The sequence below is a fragment of the Neoarius graeffei genome, chromosome 10 (assembly GCF_027579695.1).
Source record: "Neoarius graeffei isolate fNeoGra1 chromosome 10, fNeoGra1.pri, whole genome shotgun sequence".
Taxonomy (NCBI): domain Eukaryota; kingdom Metazoa; phylum Chordata; class Actinopteri; order Siluriformes; family Ariidae; genus Neoarius; species Neoarius graeffei.
In genome coordinates this window covers 15,367,031-15,386,541 of record NC_083578.1, presented here as the reverse complement: position 1 = coordinate 15,386,541, position 19,511 = coordinate 15,367,031, and the positions used below count along the sequence as shown (strand labels likewise).

The 19,511-nt window shown below is 42.2% G+C and overlaps 1 protein-coding gene across 4 annotated transcripts in view; it reads left to right on the top strand.

Annotated features, from left to right (window-relative positions):
* Positions 1-19,511, top strand: part of cabin1 (calcineurin binding protein 1) — a 210,975-nt gene that overhangs the window by 97,393 nt on the left and 94,071 nt on the right. For all 4 annotated transcript variants that reach the window (XM_060931349.1, XM_060931348.1, XM_060931347.1 and 1 more), the window contains one exon: positions 18,040-18,153. In XM_060931349.1, the coding sequence (XP_060787332.1) occupies positions 18,040-18,153 (114 nt within the window). The remainder of the gene's footprint in view (positions 1-18,039; positions 18,154-19,511) is intronic.

Below are 19,511 nucleotides of genomic sequence, written 5' to 3'. Positions count from 1 at the left end.
TATTGGAAATCACAAAATGGGCTCAGGAATATTTCCAGAGAACATTATCTGTGAACACAATTCACCGTGCCATCCGCCGTTGCCAGCTAAAACTCTCTAGTTCAAAGAAGAAGCCGTATCTAAACATGACCCAGAAGCGCAGACGTCTTCTCTGGGCCAAGGCTCATTTAAAATGGACTGTGGCAAAGTGGAAAACTGTTCTGTGGTCAGACGAATCAAAATTTGAAGTTCTTTATGGAAATCAGGGACGCCGTGTCATTCGGACTAAAGAGGAGAAGGACGACCCAAGTTGTTATCAGCGCTCAGTTCAGAAGCCTGCATCTCTGATGGTATGGGGTTGCATTAGTGCGTGTGGCATGGGCAGCTTACACATCTGGAAAGACACCATCAATGCTGAAAGGTATATCCAGGTTCTAGAGCAACATATGCTCCCATCCAGACGACGTCTCTTTCAGGGAAGACCTTGCATTTTCCAACATGACAATGCCAAACCACATACTGCATCAATTACAGCATCATGGCTGCGTAGAAGAAGGGTCCGGGTACTGAACTGGCCAGCCTGCAGTCCAGATCTTTCACCCATAGAAAACATTTGGCGCATCATAAAACGGAAGATACGACAAAAAAGACCCAAGACAGTTGAGCAACTAGAATCCTACATTAGACAAGAATGGGTTAACATTCCTATCCCTAAACTTGAGCAACTTGTCTCCTCAGTCCCCAGACGTTTACAGACTGTTGTAAAGAGAAAAGGGGATGTCTCACAGTGGTAAACATGGCCTTGTCCCAACTTTTTTGAGATGTGGTGTTGTCATGAAATTTAAAATCACCTAATTTTTCTCTTTAAATGATACATTTTCTCAGTTTAAACATTTGATATGTCATCTATGTTCTATTCTGAATAAAATATGGAATTTTGAAACTTCCACATCATTGCATTCCGTTTTTATTTACAATTTGTACTTTGTCCCAACTTTTTTGGAATCGGGGTTGTACATCTACATCTGCCAAAGCTACGTTGCGATGTGGAATTTTCTGAAAGGTGTACAGAAACCGCCAGAGACGGGGACAAAGTGACCTCGGTCTGAAGAGGAGAAAAAGGCTACCGATAAAGCGTACGAGAAGGAGAAACGACAAAGGAATGATAAGCAAACGTGGGAGCAGGGTAGGCCTCGGCTGCGATACGATTTTTATGGAATAATTAATTTTTTTCAAGTTGATTCCTAGTCAATATGAAGCTCCTAATGCTTTCTCTCTCATAAATAGTTAAATACAGAAAGCATGTTGGACATATTTTGGGTGCTATAGTCATGATAGTAAGTAGATTTGTTTTCAATACTCATACACCAAGTTGAGTTTTCCAATATATTATTATTTGTTGATATTATATTATGGTGCTCTGTGTTGTTCTCATTTATGTATTTAACAACAGGATCAAAATACTCGGGTCTTGAAATAAATGCACATTAGTCATGAACAATGGTAACTACTCTCTTTTGTGTTATTTTTGACCGAAGTAAAATTCATACATGAACAAATTTTAGCGAGTTCATTTTCTGTTTGGCGAGTTACTTTGGAAGGGAACTAGTCCGGCTGGCTGGTGAAAAAATATATGAATTTCTAGGCCTGTGTTAGTCGAGCGAGGCGGACTGTGCGCTGTATCGTATCGACTGTTTGGAACAGTGCTTTGTCAAAACCTGACCAAGTTTCCAGTTAAAAAGAAAATACGGATTTCCTTGTATTGCTTTCCAAGAACTTGTTTCTTCTTGCTTTTCAGTGCACCGCCTTTTACAGTGAAATGTTACATACACTACCGTTCAAAAGTTTGGGGTCACTTTGAAATGCCCTTATTTTTGAAAGAAAAGCACTGTTCTTTTCAATGAAGATCACTTTAAACTAATCAGAAATCCACTCTATACATTGCTAATGTGGTAAATGACTATTCTAGCTGCAAATGTCTGGTTTTTGGTGCAATATCTCCATAGGTGTATAGAGGCCCATTTCCAGCAACTCTCACTCCAGTGTTCTAATGGTACAATGTGTTTGCTCATTGCCTCAGAAGGCTAATGGATGATTAGAAAACCCTTGTACAATCATGTTAGCACAGCTGAAAACAGTTGAGCTCTTTAGAGAAGCTATAAAACTGACCTTCCTTTGAGCAGATTGAGTTTCTGGAGCATCACATTTGTGGGGTCGATTAAATGCTCAAAATGGCCAGAAAAATGTCTTGACTATATTTTCTATTCATTTTACAACTTATGGTGGTAAATAAAAGTGTGACTTTTCATGGAAAACACAAAATTGTCTGGGTGACCCCAAACTTTTGAACGGTAGTGTAGATCATGTTACTCTAGTAAGACCATTACACGTCCATTCTTCAGCTGGTTATTCACTGAAGACTATACCTGGATAATTTAGAATTATTTTGCAAAGATGGACAACTTATCTGTGTAGCACTCGCAAACAGCAACCTTGTACCTAGTACGAGTAGGATAAAAAAAAAAAAATGAGTCGGATATATAAATTCATAATTACATTCATCCTTGTCCCTCTATGTTGAACTGAGCTCTCTGATTCAAGCCTGACACTGATGATGCTGATATAAAGGGGTTTCTGCAGAGGTGGACAGTAACGAAGTACATTTACTTGAGTACTGTACTTAAGTACACTTTTTGAGTATCTGTACTGTACTTGAGTTTGTTTGTTTTTTTGAAACTTTAACTTCACTACATTTGAAAGACAAATATTGTACTTTTTGCTCCTACATTTCTATCAGGGTCCTCGTTACTATGAAGCAGCTTTGAAAGCGGATGTTCTTTCTTTTCTTTTCTAAAACGTGATTGATTTTTTCACAGGTGGCACCGAGACAGTCTATCAGTAATCACTAGGGTCACGTCACGTCCATAGACTGGATAAAATCAAAATCAGTGATTTCTCTGCAGCGTTATTTGAACACGATCAGTTGACGCCAGAACGGAAGGAGGCGGTTCTTCTGGAGAATGCACACACCCACCCGTGGCTTTACCTAGAACCCGTGTTTCAGTTTTCCGAAAGGATTAAAGATTCGTTTTGTTTGAAATGTTTGCTTCGTTTGCCGAAAACGAACCACATCACGGCTTAGAAAAACTCGCCGTCCAACCTGCAGAAGCATATTGAGGTATATGAACGTTTTATTCCAAGAGAAAGCTTGCAACGAAGTTGTCTGTGCTTTTAGAGCTAGCAATAACGTTGCAAACACAGCTATGCAGTCTGGTTAGTCAAATGACATTCTATGGATTTGCCCGCCAAGTTGCCATCGCCTTGTCCACGGCTAATGTTAACACACAGCTAGTTAACTTGGACGCTGTTAGTTAGCATGTAAAAACGGAGTTACGCTAACATGAATAACGCTAACTTATCTGAAGTCCTTACAGAAATATGTTTTAGCATAACCTTACCAAATAAACAGAATGTAGAAATCTTTCTTTTCTAGTAGCGTTAGGCTGATTTAAAGTTTGAAAAGAGTTTTCTAGCATGTCAGGTGGAGCGTCACTGGCAAGGCAAGGCAAGTTTATTTATATAGCACATTTCATACACAGTGGCAGTTCAATGTGCTTTACAGAAGTAAAAGCAAAACAGTAAACAATAGAAAATAAAATTACATAAAATAAATGGGGAAGAAAATTAATAAGAATTAAACAATAGTAGAAATAAAATAATAAAATGAGAGAAAAATTCAATTTAAAAAAAAACAGCAGAATAAAATAGAATAAAAGTTAAGTAAAATGTAAAACATGGAGAGACTGTAAAAGTAAAGAGTTTAAAACATGAGAGATGGCAATATTAATAATTTAGCAGAAAGCATCTGAAAACAGCTTGGTCTTTAACCTAGATTTGAAGCTGCCAACAGCAGGAGCATTTTTAATGTCCTCTGGCAGTTGGTTCCATAGCTGTACTGCATAGTAGCTAAAAGCTGCTTCACCACACTTTGTTTTAACAACTGGTTTTAATAGTAAATTTTTCTGCTGCGATCTGGTAGATCTGATTGGGTTAGGCCGCTGCAACATATCTGAGAGGTAATTGGGCCCTGCACCATTTAGAGATTTGTACACCAGCAGCAATGCTTTGTCAGTTCTGTAGCTTACTGGAAGCCAGTGAAGGGACCTTAGAATTGGAGTAATGTGCTCTGTTCTTTTTGTTCGTCTGAGAACAAAAAGACTAGCGAGCTTAAAGTGCATATTCTGGACCAATTTCGTGTTGTTTTTTTTTTTATATGAAAGAATGTCCCTTTACACACTCTTCCAGAAGGGTAATTTTGCACAAGGTCATCTGTCTACAGCAGAAAAAAATAAAATAACAAAACACGTCTGGAAAAATCCCAAGGGAGTCTGGAGCCAGATTCGTGACGTTACCTGCAGAAGCGCCAGCAGGCTGTGCGAGCTTTGCACGGTTTCAGTGTACAGCCTGTGTAGACCAAGCGCTCCCATTTCTCTCTCATTGTCCGGTCTTTTGGAAAACGATGAGTACTGATCCCCTCAAGATTGGTGTTGCTACACCCTCCTACGATACATCTGTTAACCATTTTAATAATTACGCGATAACGTTGAAGAAATTTGCAGAAAACCACCAGGTCGTTTTCTCATAAACAAACCAGCGCTGACGTAGGATTCAGAAGGAGGCGTCCCGCACTCGACGTCACGAAAATCAATGTTTGCCGGGAAATCCAAATGACGAGTTTTTTCAGAGGCGGACCAATTCACCTCAAACGGCTTGATTTCAACTGAATTTTTCTGGTATTGCGCAAGGGAAAAAAATTGCAGAGAATGCAGAATGTTACAGATATTTGACCAAAGTTTAATATAAAATAGGAGAATTACACTGATCTTGCTCCTGAATTTACCCGCGATATGCACTTTAATGTTAAACCATCATGACGGTACAGCATGCGTTCGTTTTCTGAATTCACATTTCCGTCTTTGGTAACGGCGTTAGGTTTTGTAAGCATTGTGGCAATAATACAACAATGCGTTGACAGAAAATGTACTTAAGTATTTTTAAAAGCAAGTACTTCAGTGCTTAAGTAAAAATTTGACTGGACAACTTTCACTTGTATCGGAGTAGCATTTGATCAGTGGGATCTGCACTTTGACTTACACTACCGTTCAAAAGTTTGGGGTCACCCAGACAATTTTGTGTTTTCCATGAAAAGTCACATTTTTATTTACCACCATAAGTTGTAAAACGAATAGAAAATATAGTCAAGACATTTTTCTGGCCATTTTGAGCATTTAATCGACCCCACAAATGTGATGCTCCAGAAACTCAATCTGCTAGTGGTGTGTCGTTCACGAACGAACCGTTCTTTTTGAACGAGTCTTCGAAGTGAACGACTAGAACTAGTTCGCGCTGCCTCTCGTTCTCGGTCGTTCGCGAATCAGCAGTCTCTGCTCGCTGGCAGCAGGGCGGTCGCTGAATCTCGGTCGTTGGCGAATCAGCAGGATCTGTTCAGTAGCAGAAGGGCGTCCAACTTGCATTTTGATCTGTGCAGAGCAGCGCCACTTTACTTCTTTAAGGGCTATCTGAGCCCTATTATCAGAGCGTTGACACATGCCAGGTCTTTAGTTTACAATTTAGAGCTCTCACTCAGCAATACATTTCAGTTCACAGCGAACGAGCTCAGCAGTTCGCGAACGAACGAACAGCCAGCAGCCAGCCTGCCTGCTGCCATACTGGGCTGGGCGCATAGCAACGGTTTCCATGACTGTGATAAACAATGAAGAACGTGGCTCTGGAGATCGTGGCATACTGTGTTCGTTTTTTAATGTTAATGCAATTTGTAATAAAGTGGTTTGTTCTTTGTAATGAGCGTTGCTGTTGAATATGAGCAAAATGGGTGTTACTTAATGGGTTTGAACAACTGCATGAAACAGTCTGCATCTATCGTAGTTGGCTTTACTTTACTGTTCGCTGAATATGATGACTTGTAAAGTTGTTTATTCTCTGAAATGAGTGTTGCTGTTAAATAAGCAATTTTTTTTTTTTGCTGAATGGGTTTGAGAGAACAACTGCATAGCCGGCAGACCATGGCTCTACTAAAATAAATATAATAAATATAAAAACAGCTTTATTCTCATCTACATTTAATTAACTTTCAGAGCTTTGTTTATGTAGTCTTTTTCAGATAATGCTAGGATAATGTTTTTCTTCCATCTTTTTCTCAAGCACATTGTAATGTATGAAAATCTATTGTGGATGGCACCTCTGCCGCCTCTCGTTCACTCAAGATGACCTAAACTTCGGACGACAGCCATTGTTGTGCCGCTTTGGTGTGACGTCATCAAAATGAACGAGTGAACGAACTGAACGAACGAATTTCTTTGCTGAACTGACCGACATGAACGAACTGGCGGAAATGAATCGCCATGTCCCACCAATACAATCTGCTCAAAGGAAGGTCAGTTTTATAGCTTCTCTAAAGAGCTCAACTGTTTTCAGCTGTGCTAACATGATTGTACAAGGGTTTTCTAATCATCCATTAGCCTTCTGAGGCAATGAGCAAACACATTGTACCATTAGAACACTGGAGTGAGAGTTGCTGGAAATGGGCCTCTATACACCTATGGAGATATTGCACCAAAAACCAGACATTTGCAGCTAGAATAGTCATTTACCACATTAGCAATGTATAGAGTGGATTTCTGATTAGTTTAAAGTGATCTTCATTGAAAAGCACAGTGCTTTTCTTTCAAAAATAAGGACATTTCAAAGTGACCCCAAACTTTTGAACGGTAGCATAAGTAATGCAGTTGAGTACTTTGTCCGCCTCTGGGTTTTTGCACAGAAATATAAATCTGTTGACAGTACTAGAGGTAATGCAATCTTGCTTGGTGAAGCAAATTTCTTGCCTTCTGCAGAAATCATCTTTTAGGATCCTTTCTCATATGTTACACCCTAGTGTGTTTTTCCCCTCGGTGCGGTTTGCGCAACTGCACCCTGGTGTGAACCAAAACAACCAACCTGAAAGAGTTTTACAAATACGACGCCGTTTTTTTGTTTGTTTGTTTTGTCGTCATTGGTTTGTTTAACTACGTGCGGTGTGAAGCCAGACCAAAAGGATCAGTTTCACTCTTCAACTAGTAGGTATGAAAGCACCGTAACATTCCCCATCTACAGTCTGAAATGTTTTCCATGTTGAGAAATGCACCAAGCTGCCATGGAACGTGAAACTATAGCCTCTTGCAGGATGTGCACCTTGACATAAACACCCATGCCTTCATTTCGCAAGCGTCTCTTGTTACTATTCAAACAAACAAACAAACCAAAAAATAGTGGTTAAAAGGCACCGCATAGGCAGCTCAAACCATTTGAAGACACTCGATTCTTTTTTTTTTTTTTTTCAGCGAATGTATGTATAGGTCATCGTATGGGGCCCGAGTAAAATTAAGGATTAATTTCACGAGTGATTTCGAGATTGCCCGAGTCGCGAAATCACGAGTGAAGTTGTTACTGGATTGTATTACTGATGTAAAGCAGTGGCTGGCACGGAACTTTTTGCACTTGAACGGCAGCAAAACGGAATGTATTTTATTTGGCACGTCAAATGTTTTTACAACAAATTCTGGTAGTCTGGCCCCCTTTTTTTAAAGGCGTCGTGCGGTAATTTCAGCAATCAGGCTATATCGTGTCAAAATGTCGGGTTTGGTGGGTTATTCAAGCCCCTCGGTTTCCCGCGATCTCAGTGTCACGATGCGCCCGCTACAAGCATTTAAAGTTGACGCGCACAGCCAAATTTAGGCAGCCAGCCGTTAACTAGGTCAACTTATGTGTGACGTCATACCAGTAACCTCCCTTGGGTGATGCTGGCCTGTCGCCATGTTTTCTCGATAGCGTGCGTTTACCAGAGTTGTTTACATTGCGGATTTTGTGGATTTATTCAGTTTGTGGATAGTTTTGAACACTCAAAACACTATGAAATGATGTATTAATATTCTTGGTCACCATCAGGTAGATCGTCAAACTGTGCAATGATTTGGGGTCGCTCCCGACAACATCTGCATTCCTGTGCAGTTGGCATAATTGTACAGTTTCCACAACTGCACCTGGAAAACATGCGTTAAAAATAAATTTTGTTTGTTTATAATGTCTGCTTTCCAGCTTCCCAAGCCACCTTTACTAGCTTTTTAAAAAAATTTTCACAAAACTCCAATTAAACCTCCATGATCTTGCAATATTATGTACAACACCCCATGTCTCTTTTAATAGGTCTAAGATCATCATGGGAGAGCAAAATAGATCTATAGGATAGGAAACAAAAGGCCAAATTTGGACTTGTGTCCAAATTTTACAGTGATTTATGCCACAGAGCTGCCTTTAACTAATAATTATCACTTATTACTGACGAGTGTACGTTTACTAAACAATACAATACAAAGCTCAATACTCCCAGCCTATAACATACTGAATATCAAGTTAAAATCAACCGCAATAAAAGGAAAATGATGAAAACTGGAATATCAAGGGGTCTACTGTATCAGAAGGCCCACTGCATTTCGCGAGATCGCAAGCTGTCAAGTTGCTAGAATTCAATCTTTCTAGCTATACTTTCACCCCCTACAGCTATCAGTATTACACATAATCATAGATTAATCACACAGCATTCTAATTCAAGTGAAAATGGTCTTTAAAAATGCACACAAGTAGTGATTTAGTCAGAGAAACCAACCAAAACAAGTCTTCAAGTCGCCGGTCTTCTTCATTCTCGTCTTTGTTTCTGTCGTCGTCAGAACTGTCCTCATTTTCTTCTGAAGATGAGCGCTCAGGTTCAAATCTGTACGGCTGGATACCACCAGGACATTCAGCTGTCAAAATCTCTACTTGTGGGCCATTTTCTTCTTCTGTATCGGTAAAATCAAAGCTAATTTCCTCAGCATCGCTCCTATTTTCTGGTGTGTCTGTCATGAGTGGTTACTGGTATGACGTCACGCAGCTGTTCCATTGACCGAGAGGGGGCGCTGCGAACGCGGGAAATTTCAAGTGATGGGCATGACCAAATAAGGACCGATTACAATCGCGGGAAGCTTTTGAAAAATCGACGGTCAATTTATTTCGAATCTCGAAAGCATTCTGGTGCAGAATAATGCGACTTTTATCGCCACTGCGTGACGCCTTTAAACCATTCATACAAAATCTTGGGGTAACATTTGACAGTGGGCTTAAATTTGATAAACAGATTAGTTCTGTTGTTAGAACGAGCTTTTTTTCAGCTCCGTCTCTTGGCCAAAGTGAAGCCGTTTCTCAGTCGGCAGGATCTCGAGAAGGCAATCCATGCATTCATGAGTTCGAGACTGGACTACTGTAATGCCCTTTATGTTGGCCTCAGCCAGTCTTCGATTTTACGTCTTCAACTTGTACAGAACGCTGCGGCCCGATTTTTAACAAGCACGTCTAGACGTGAACACATTACTCCTGTGCTGTCGTCACTCCACTGGCTTCCAGTCCATTTTAGAAATGATTTTAAACTTCTGTTGCTTGTTTTTAATGCCATCAATGGCCTGGCTCCCTCTTACTTGTCTGAGATTTTAACTATCCGCGATCATGGTAGGGCGCTGCGTTCTTCAGGTCAGCTTCTCTTAGAAGTTCCAAGGTCGAGATATAAACAGTGGGGTGATCGTTCTTTTGCTGTCGCTGCTCCCAGACTGTGGAACAATCTGCCCCCCGACATACTGATCTCGGCCTTTTTAAATCGAAGTTGAAGACCCACTTTTTTAGATTGGCGTTCAATCCTGACTAGGGGAGTCTCTTGTTTTTGAGAGGTACTTTGTTTCGTCTGTTCTATTTCATGTACTTCTGAAAGGCTTTTAATAACCTGCAGCACTGTGGCACCTTCCGCAGTCAAAACCTGTGTTTTGTGTTTTAGTGTTATGTTTTATGGCTTCAATGTAAAGCACTTTGCGTACCTTTTGGTTATTGTAAAGGGCTATATAAATAAAATTTGATTGATTGAAATTGATCCTTAATTTTGCGAGGAACCATATGATTTAGGGCTGTAACAATATGCGTATCGAAATCGCGATACGCAGAGCCACGATCCGTGTCGCGATACAAGAAGGCAGAATCGCGGTACACCCTTTCAAACTTCTCCTCAGCCCAAAAACAGAGGCGCTTCCAAACTTCAATTTATGAATACTTTACTTTTTATTTAAATTACATTTTAAACTTACTTAAATTACTTTTATTTTTTTATATCTATTAGTAAGTCGTTTTTTCGCCGACCTGCGACAATCTTCTGCGAGTCACGCAACGTCCACACTCGCCACTGGCAGAGCATTCATTTCTTTTAAGCGGTCGCCATTCTGGTTGCGACGCGGGGAGCGAATCTGTAAACAAGCAGCTCATTGGCTGGCTAGGTGTGCCACAAGCCAATCACAATCACTTGACCGGAAAGGCATGCAGTGTTGCCAGATTGGGTGGGTTTAGGTGCTTTTTGGCTGGTTTTGAACATATTTTGGGGTGGAAAACGTTACAGTATCTGGCAACACTGAGCATCTGCTTGGGCGGAAGCCTTCTGCGGCAGTTACATTTTGACAGGCGAGCAATGTTTCACCATAAAAATTCCGTAATTTCCATCTGTTTTCCGCGATCACAGAAAATCATTGGCCCTATGAGAGTGAGACAGTGAGAGAGCCACCCCTATACCCCCCCAAAAAAATGACTTTCAGAACCGAAAAAAACCCAGAGCTTCCGGCTCAACAGTATTTTGAGAAATAAAACAGTCTTTGGATATACATTTGTTCATTTTTGCATACATATTACTCATTCTCTGCAGTGGTCTGAATTATTTGTTATTAAATAGTTAATGTAAGTAAGTAAATGTTAATAAGTCAAATTTACTACTTTCAAAAAACATTTTTAAAAAATCGTGGGTGTATCGAATTGTGGGTCAAAAATCGCGATACGAATCGAATCGTGAGTTGGGTGTATCGTTACAGCCCTAATACGATTACTTGTTTATAATATCATGGTAGCCGCGGTGTCTTAAGTCTTAAAGTCTTAAATTTAATATTCCAAAATTAAGGCCTTAAAAAGTCTTAAATTGCTTTGCCCAAGTCTTAATTTTTTAAACAAAGGTCTTAAATTTACTCATACTATTCTACAATGTGAAAACGTGGGTTTTGCGTAACATCAGTGAATTTCTTGGAGCATGCGCAAAGAAAGAAACAATATTGATACATTTTTGCGCCGGCGCAATCGTCGGAGTCCGTGGTGGAGAGGAGACTCCGCGAATCGCAGCATGGGGAAGTGTCGTTTTAATCAGCAGTGGCTTTCAGATGAAAGATATCGTGATTGGGTGAGGGAGGTTCCTGGAAGTGACGTTGAAGCAAGATGCTGTGTTTGTCGAAAGACCTTCAAGTTGTCCACTATAGGTCATTTCGCTTTAGAGTCTCACATGAAGAGCTCAAAGCACATTGCATCTGCCCTCCACCGCCACCAGCCCATCGCTCAGTTCTGCACGGTTCAACCTCCGAATGCACCTGGAGTTGGCACGAGCACCACTGTCGAACGCCAGCAGCATCAGCCAAGCCAGACATCATCGGCAAGGCTAGCAGCAACACAAGGGCCGAGCAGTGGCATGATGGGTGTCGGTGGAACCCCGACACTTCGGGCAGAGGTGCTCTGGATTTTAAAAACAATTACGGAACACCACTCGTACAGCTCGAATGAGGGCATAAGCGAACTCTTTAAGGCTGTGTTCTCAGACTCGGAAATCGCTACAACATTCTCCTGTGGAAAAAACAAAACGTCTTACATAACAAAATTCGGTCTTGCTTGTCTTGAATGTGAAGATTCGACAAGCAATGCACATAATGACTTTTAAGTATATAACTTTTATAATAAAAGTATTTTTACTTGAAACATTTGTCATTATTGGGAATTTGATCTGGTGTTCTACGACCGCATAATGGGTGCGATGTAGGTCTTAATTCTCATTTAAGTGGTCTTAAAAAAGTCTTAAATTTATGGTGGTCAAACCTGGGGAAACCCTGAATATACAGGGCCAAATTCATACTTCGGAAGCCATTCAAGTTCACATTTGTCATTCACGTTTTCTGAACCAATCAGGGCGCGAGACTATCTTGCACGTTTGAATCAGTTTCTAAAGCATTCCTTGTTTTCGCAAATCTCCTGCTTTTCCCTCGAGGACTTTTCGTGATTCTTGAAAAGTAACATCTTTCAGGATCGATCCCGGATATTTCTCTCGTCTCAGATGCCTGATGGAGATACTGAGGAGTTTGCTATTACCGCTGGCGTTTTGCAGGGCGACACCCTTGCCCCCTTCTTGTTTGTCATCGTCCTAGACTATGCTCTTCGAATGGCGATCAAAGACGGAGAATTAGAACTGGGCTTCGCAGTGAGACCTAGGCGCTCAAGCAGACATCAAGCAATTGCCATTACAGACCTGGCTTTTGCCGATGACATCGCATTGATATCAAATGACGCAACCCAGGCGCAAGATCTTCTAGCCTCCGTCGAGAGAGAGTGCCGCCGAATAGGGCTAGTCCTCAATGACTGGAAGACCAAGGTAATGACACGTAACATGACCCTTCCGTCTCCTATCCTCACAAGTGACGGGATGGCTCTCAAAGTAGTGGAGGACTTCAAGTACCTGGGTTCATGGGTCAACTCCAGCGAACAGGATATCAAGGTTCGCAAGGCCCTTGCCTGGCAGGCCCTCAATTCGATGAGTAACGTGTGGAAGTCAGGGGTACCTGCGAGCCTCAAGCCTAGGCTTTTTGTGGCTACCGTGGAGTCAGTTCTGCTCTACGGTTCTGAGTGTTGGTCACTCACGTCAACTTCTGAAAGATCCTTGGATGGCTGCTACACCAGAATGCTACGCACGGCGCTAAACATCAGCTGGCAGGACCACATCACCAACGAGGAACTCTACGGCAACCTCCCAAAAATATCCGACAAGGTGGCATGGTGACGACTCGGTCTCGTCGGGCATTGCTTCCGACACCGCGACATCACTGCCTCCAAACTCGTACTGTGGGAACCATCACATGGTCACAGAGGCAGACGCCGTCCCGCGGCCACCTTCGTGGACACACTAAGGAGGGATGTTGGTGCCACCAGCACGACCGAGCTTAAAACCTGCCTGGCGGATCGACACGATTGGAGCGTCCGGCGTGCGGCTCGGCTGTGGCCGCCGTGAGTGAGAGAGAGAGTGAGTGAGAGACAGATGCCGATCCAATGCTGCCTGGATTACTTTTAAGAGTCTGGTTCGTAGTTTTCTCCATTTTCTTTCCTCACTTCTGCATAAAACTGCGATAGCACCTTGTCTAACTCCCAGCATTCATACGCCACTAGAGAGTCGTTTGTTTATTCGTCTTTCTGCGGCCCATTTCTTAAACACGGAAAGCCAAAAATTCATACTTTTTTTTTTTTGGTATTTTCATCTTCGCTTGCAGCTTTCAATTGGTTTATCATTTCTTCGTCAAATATAGCGAAACGCGGCATTGCTGAGTCAGCCATTTTGTTGGCAAAATTTGCTCGTTTTTGTAACCGTAACCAAGCAACGAACTAGCCAATAGCATTTCAGAAATACAGCCCCGTGATAAGGAAAAAAAAAGCCCTCCTTGATTGACCAATCAGAATCTAGTAATTTGGCCCGATGTATTATAAACAGTGTTATCACTTATGTTTTCATCTCATTTAGCTGCCATCCTGTAAGCACGTCTGCGAGCACAAGATGTGCCTCACGGTACTGTAGTTAGGCTTGAGTGTTTTTATTTGTGACACGAAGAGGGAATCATCACAGCTCACAGCCTTGGTTAGCCTCGTCGTTTATATTTCCAGGCAGCCACAACACAGGCCTGGTCAACTTCCACTTGCCCGGAGGGATGGCTAATCCGTTATTTGTCCGTCCCTCACTAATCAGCGTGTCGGGCAACATTGGAACACGTTGCCAGAGGATGATGACCCCAATTTATTATACTAAATATTATTGTTTGGGCTGATTTGGAGCAAGTCGTGTGTGCGAGTGTGTGTGCGCGTGCATTTGGGTGTCCATGCCAGTTGGCATGAATGGTAACATAAGCTGGGCAGCATGAGTCTGCATTGATGCACATGTCCTTTCTCACTCCTTGCCAACGTGAGCACAGGATGTAACTCATGCTGCGCTGTTAGATTAAGCTTTGTTCAGTGTGACAGGAAGTTGCTGTATATAGGGAAACCCCACGCTTTGTGATCATTCTATGGGGTCACCTTAAACAGGGGACAGACCAGGGGCTTCCCCTCGCTCTCATTTTTCATCTGCGGTTAACACGAGGAACGCACTCAGCATTTCTCCTGTCTTTGACCAGCAGATCTGGTGCCTTTTCGTCAATTCAGGGGCTTTTATGTGGTCGCAGGTTACAGATTCGTCGCGTAACCCAGCCGAAGTTCTCCAGTATTGCGGTCCTTCATCAGTCTCTGCTTGCTTCTGGGGAAGCCAGAGCTCCATTGTCCTTTTAAAAGAGAAACCGCCTCGGTGATTATTAAAGTATCCATGGCCGCTGGTTGAGCGAGACAGGCGGAGAGATAATTGCAGAAAAGGCTGTAATCAGCTGCACTGCTGTGAATACACACAGCTCTGTCGGAGCTATAAAGCTGCCACGAGCTGTGATTATGCCGAGGCCTAAGCTTGGAGCGCGTGTGCACAGAATGTGGCGTAAGCTAACGGAGCTTGCAGCTGTGGTTTTTCTGTTGACTTCCTGTTTAGCATTTTTGCTGAAGCTGGTGCAAGATCAGCAAAAAGCCGGTCAGTTCATTCTACGACTTACGGTGTACGAATGTGTGCGTGTGTATATATAGTGCTCAAATAACTTTTTTTTTTTTTTACTAGTAGTTTAAATAACAGATTAGCAAAACATTTACTTCTATCCTGTAGGGCCTTTTTAATGCTTTTTCATAGCAGCAGTTATGTTCCATTGACTCTGGGAGCAATTAATTCAACCCTTAAATGTGTTCATCCGACCATGACTAATGTGATTTGGTATAATTAGGAGAAAAAAGGATGTTTATGTGGTTTAATTGTGTTGTTTGTGGTGCTGTACGTGGGTGTGTTTGAACCCTTTTAGCTATTGCACCAGAAATCTGTAATTTGTGATGATTAACGCGTTTTGATTGAAAAATATCGTTAACATCACCAACGAATGGTATTGGGGCAATACCGTTAGCAGCACTGCTTGTCGCTGGTTGTTTTTGTGCACCGTAATTTATAATAACCAGTTTTTAGTGCTATGAAATACACTGAGTGCAGAATTATTAGGCAATGAGGGTTAGTTTTATTATTGAACAACAACTATGTTCTTAATCAACCAAAACGGCTCATAAATATCAAAGCTGAATATGTATGGGAGTTAGAGTGGGGCGTTTTTAGTTTTGGCCATTTTCGGAGAATATGCATGTGTTCAGGTAACTTTCACTGTGCAGAATTATTAGGCAACTTAATAAAAACCAAATATGTAGCCATTTCACTTATTTATTTTCACCAGGTACACTGATATGACAACTCCAGATTTGCAAATAAACATATCTGACATTCAAAAACAAAATCAGTGACCAATATAGCCACCCTTCTTCATGAGGACACTCAAAAGCCTTCCATCCATAGATTCTGTCAATTTCTTTATCTGTTCACGACCAGCATTGTGTGCAGCAGCAACCACGGCCTCCCAGACGCTGTTCAGAGAGGTGTACTGTTTTCCCTCTTTGTAGGCCTCACGTTTTATAATGGACCACAGGTTCTCTATGGGGTTTAGGTCAGGTGAACAAGGGGGCCATGTCATTTATTTTTTCACCTTTCAGACCTTTACTGGCTAGCCACGCAGTGGGGTATTTGGACGCATGAGATGGAGCATTATCCTGCATGAAAATCATGTTCTTCTTGAAAGATGCTGACTTTTTCCTATAGAGATCTTGCAGTCACGTGACCGCAAAGTACACAACCGCCATCTTGTCGGTCAAAAACACCGCTGAATACTGCTGCACTCGTGTACAGAATGGATCAATTTCAACCGACGGACTACACGGCTCATTTTTCTAATGAACAGATAACTAGATATATGTCTAAAATAAACGATCTACAGATTAGTGACCCTTATGGCTTACCGGACGGAGTTTTCACGACTGGATTTTGAACTGCCAGCGGAATACCCGGACGTGTATAATTACCTCATTAACTTTCCCTCGCTGTTCAGTGGTGAAACACTGTGCTTATAAATCTCTGGACAGTTATCTTTACAGAAATTCAGGATTTGTCAGCGACTCAGATGTGGCATTTTGTAAACAAGAATCCTCATTGGACGGGTAAGTCACTTAAGTATTGAGTATAGCACTGACCAGCCGATTATAGAATAGAATAAGGTAATTCCAGCTGTAATTCCAAATCGTCCGTCTTGTTTACATGGATCTGGCGTTGGAGAGATAGAGGCTTAGCAGTGGAGGTTTGAGTGGCTGTTTTCTGAGCTTAGTCAACAGGCTGGCTCTGCCTGCAGCCTCGCTTTTGCTTCCGCTCCCGACGCCGCCTCCTTCGCTTTGCCTCCGATAACAATCCATGGAGACCCCGCTGGTCTCGCTATCTCGTCCGGAATGTTGTGCATGCGATGGAAATCGCTTCAAACCGTCATTTTCTGCTGGAAACCAATGTCCAGTAAGTCCATACGGTTGTAGTGGATATTGAAGTCCGGTACAGACGAACAACACGCAAAAATACACACAAAAAACATAAAAACCGTGCACAGGTAGGGAGAGCTTGTAGCCGCAGCCGTTGTAGTAGAATTGTATATAGTAGGGTTTTCCAGAAGAAAAGGTAGAAGTAAAAGCAGAAGTAGAACCAGAAGTAGAAGGTGGAATATGGCGTTTGACCGACAAGATGGCGTCTGTCACAGTCTGGATCGGCTGTGACGTCACATGCAAGTGCTCCATACCACTGCTTGAAGAAGGTTTCTTCCAGGAACTGGCAGTAGGTCTGGGAGTTGAGTTTGAGTCCATCCTCAACTCGAAAAGGTCCAACAAGCTCGTCTTTGATGATACCAGCCCATAGCAGTACTCCACCTCCACCTTGAGTTGGAGTGGAGCTCTGTGACCATTACTGATCCAGCCACAGGCCCATCCATCTGGCCCATCAAGAGTCACTCTCATCTCATCAGACCACAGCACCTTAGAAAAATCAGTCTTAAGATATTTCTTGGCCCAGTCTTGACGTTTTATCTTGTGTGCCTTACTCAGTGGTGGTCGTTTTTCAGCCTTCCTTACCTTGGCCATGTCCCTCAGTATTGCACACCTTGTACTCTGACACTCCAGGAATGTTGCAACTCTGGAATATGGCAGAACTGGATGCTAATGGCTGCTTGTTAGCTTCACGCTTGATTTTCCGCAGATCACGTGCAGTTATTTTGCGCCTTTTTTTTTTCCCCACACGCTTCTTTCGACCCTGTTGACTATTTGCAATGAAACGCTTGATTGTTCGGTGATCACGTTTCAACATCTTCACAATTTCAAGAGTGCTGCATCCGTCTGCAAGACATCTCACAATTTTAGACTTTTCAAAGTCTGTCAGATCTCTCTTCTGACCCATTTTGCCAGAGGAAAAGAGGTTGCCTAATAACACCTGATATAGGGTGTTGTCATTAGACCACACCCCCTCTCATTACACAGATGCACAGCACCTGATATACTTAATTGGTAGTAGGCTTTCAAGCCTAAACAGCTTGGAGTGGGACAACATGCATTAAAAGGATGTTGTGGTCAAAATACTCCCTTGCCTAATAATTCTGCACTCAGTGTATGTCTGTTTCAAAGGGATCTTAAAAGGGGGAAAAAAAAAAAATCCAGCACCCAAAACCTGCATGAGTGAAGAGAAATATCTTTCTGAACTCACTGTACTGTGTGTGTTTCTCAAAGTTTTTCTTTAGACCTGGAAGGTGTGTGTGTGTGTGTGTGTGTGTATTCAGTACGCTGGCGAACATGCGATCAACAAGCACGCACTAACTAACCGAATATATTTTGTCTCTACAGAATCTGCAGTGGGCAAGGGATGTGTTGCTAGGGAGCAGTGTCCCATGGCAACTGCTGAAGCACATGCCTGCACAGGGACTTTTCTACGAGAGAAACAAAACCAATTTGTTCAACGTAAGTACCGCGCTTCCTAAAAAGTGCCATTTCCTAAAGTTAATCAGCGAGACAACGGTCAGTGTGTTCAGCAGTTGAATAGATGTTTTCACATGTAGCCAGATCTACACTTGCAGTTTATTTACACTCACCGGCCACTTTAAAGCGAAACGGCCTTTCGATTTCATAAAATCGGTGAAATTTAGTTCCCGCTGCAATTTGGTCGTTGTGATGCATGTTTATTTCTGTAATATCTCAAAAAAAAAAGCAACAGGCCATTCTGTGGCTGGGAAGTTATTTAATTTGAGTGGATTCCCGAGCGAATAGCGTGCATGAAATCGCTCGCTCTGCAGAGGAAGTCCGTGTGTGTGTGTGTGCGTGCGTGCACAGGTTTACCTTCTTCTTTTGGGTTTTACAGCAGCTGGCATCCAGCATTGCATTACTGCCATCTACAGGTTTACCTTTGACCGTGCACTGACAGTGACATCATTCTGATCACATCGAGGTGCTCGCTAAATGCCGATATTTATTAGTTTGGTCCTGCGTTTCCTTTCCTTCGCATATAACATCATTTTTTTTTCTCGCTTTCTGCTACTGTAGTCGGTCTTTGACGTTTCATTTGCACACTCGCGTCCTCTGTTTTTCTCTCCTGTTTCAAATTTGTATCCCACAATGCCTTGCGGACACGGGGAAAACCCACCACGTAACGCATGACGTTGTATCTTGAATCGGGTGAAGCAGGAAAAAATAGCGGAGAATTTCGGGCCACGTGGCTTTAAATGCATCAATTGTTCTGTTTTTAAAACAGGGATGAAAGTCTTCCGGATTTACCCGGAAATCCGGATATTTGACGAAACTCTTGAAGGGTAACTCATCCAGAAGGGTAATTTTACACAAGGCCATCTGTCTACAGCAGAAAAAAATAAAATAACAAAACGCGTCTGGAAAAACCCCAAGGAAGTCTGGAGCCAGATTTGTGACGTTCCCTGCGGAAGTGCCAGCAGGCTGCGAGAGCTTTGCACGGTTTCAGTGCACAGCCTGTGTACACCAAGCGCTCCCACTTCTCTCTCATTGTCCGGTCTTTTGGGAAACGATGAGCAGCGCTCGAAACTAACGGTGTCCCGATGTCCCGGGGACCATAAAAAATGTCATCGGGACACAAAATTATCATATCTGGGACAATCCCGGGACAATGGAAAAAAAAAATAGATCTAGAAAAAAAGTTCTACATTAATATTATTTACAAAGCCGTAACACATACGTAGACATTCACCTAATTTGTCAATTTTAATTTTAAAACGTTAACAGCGAAAAATACATAGTAGCTACACTTTCGATGCCCCTGCATCCGTAGGCTACAGAGCAGCGCATTCTGTTCT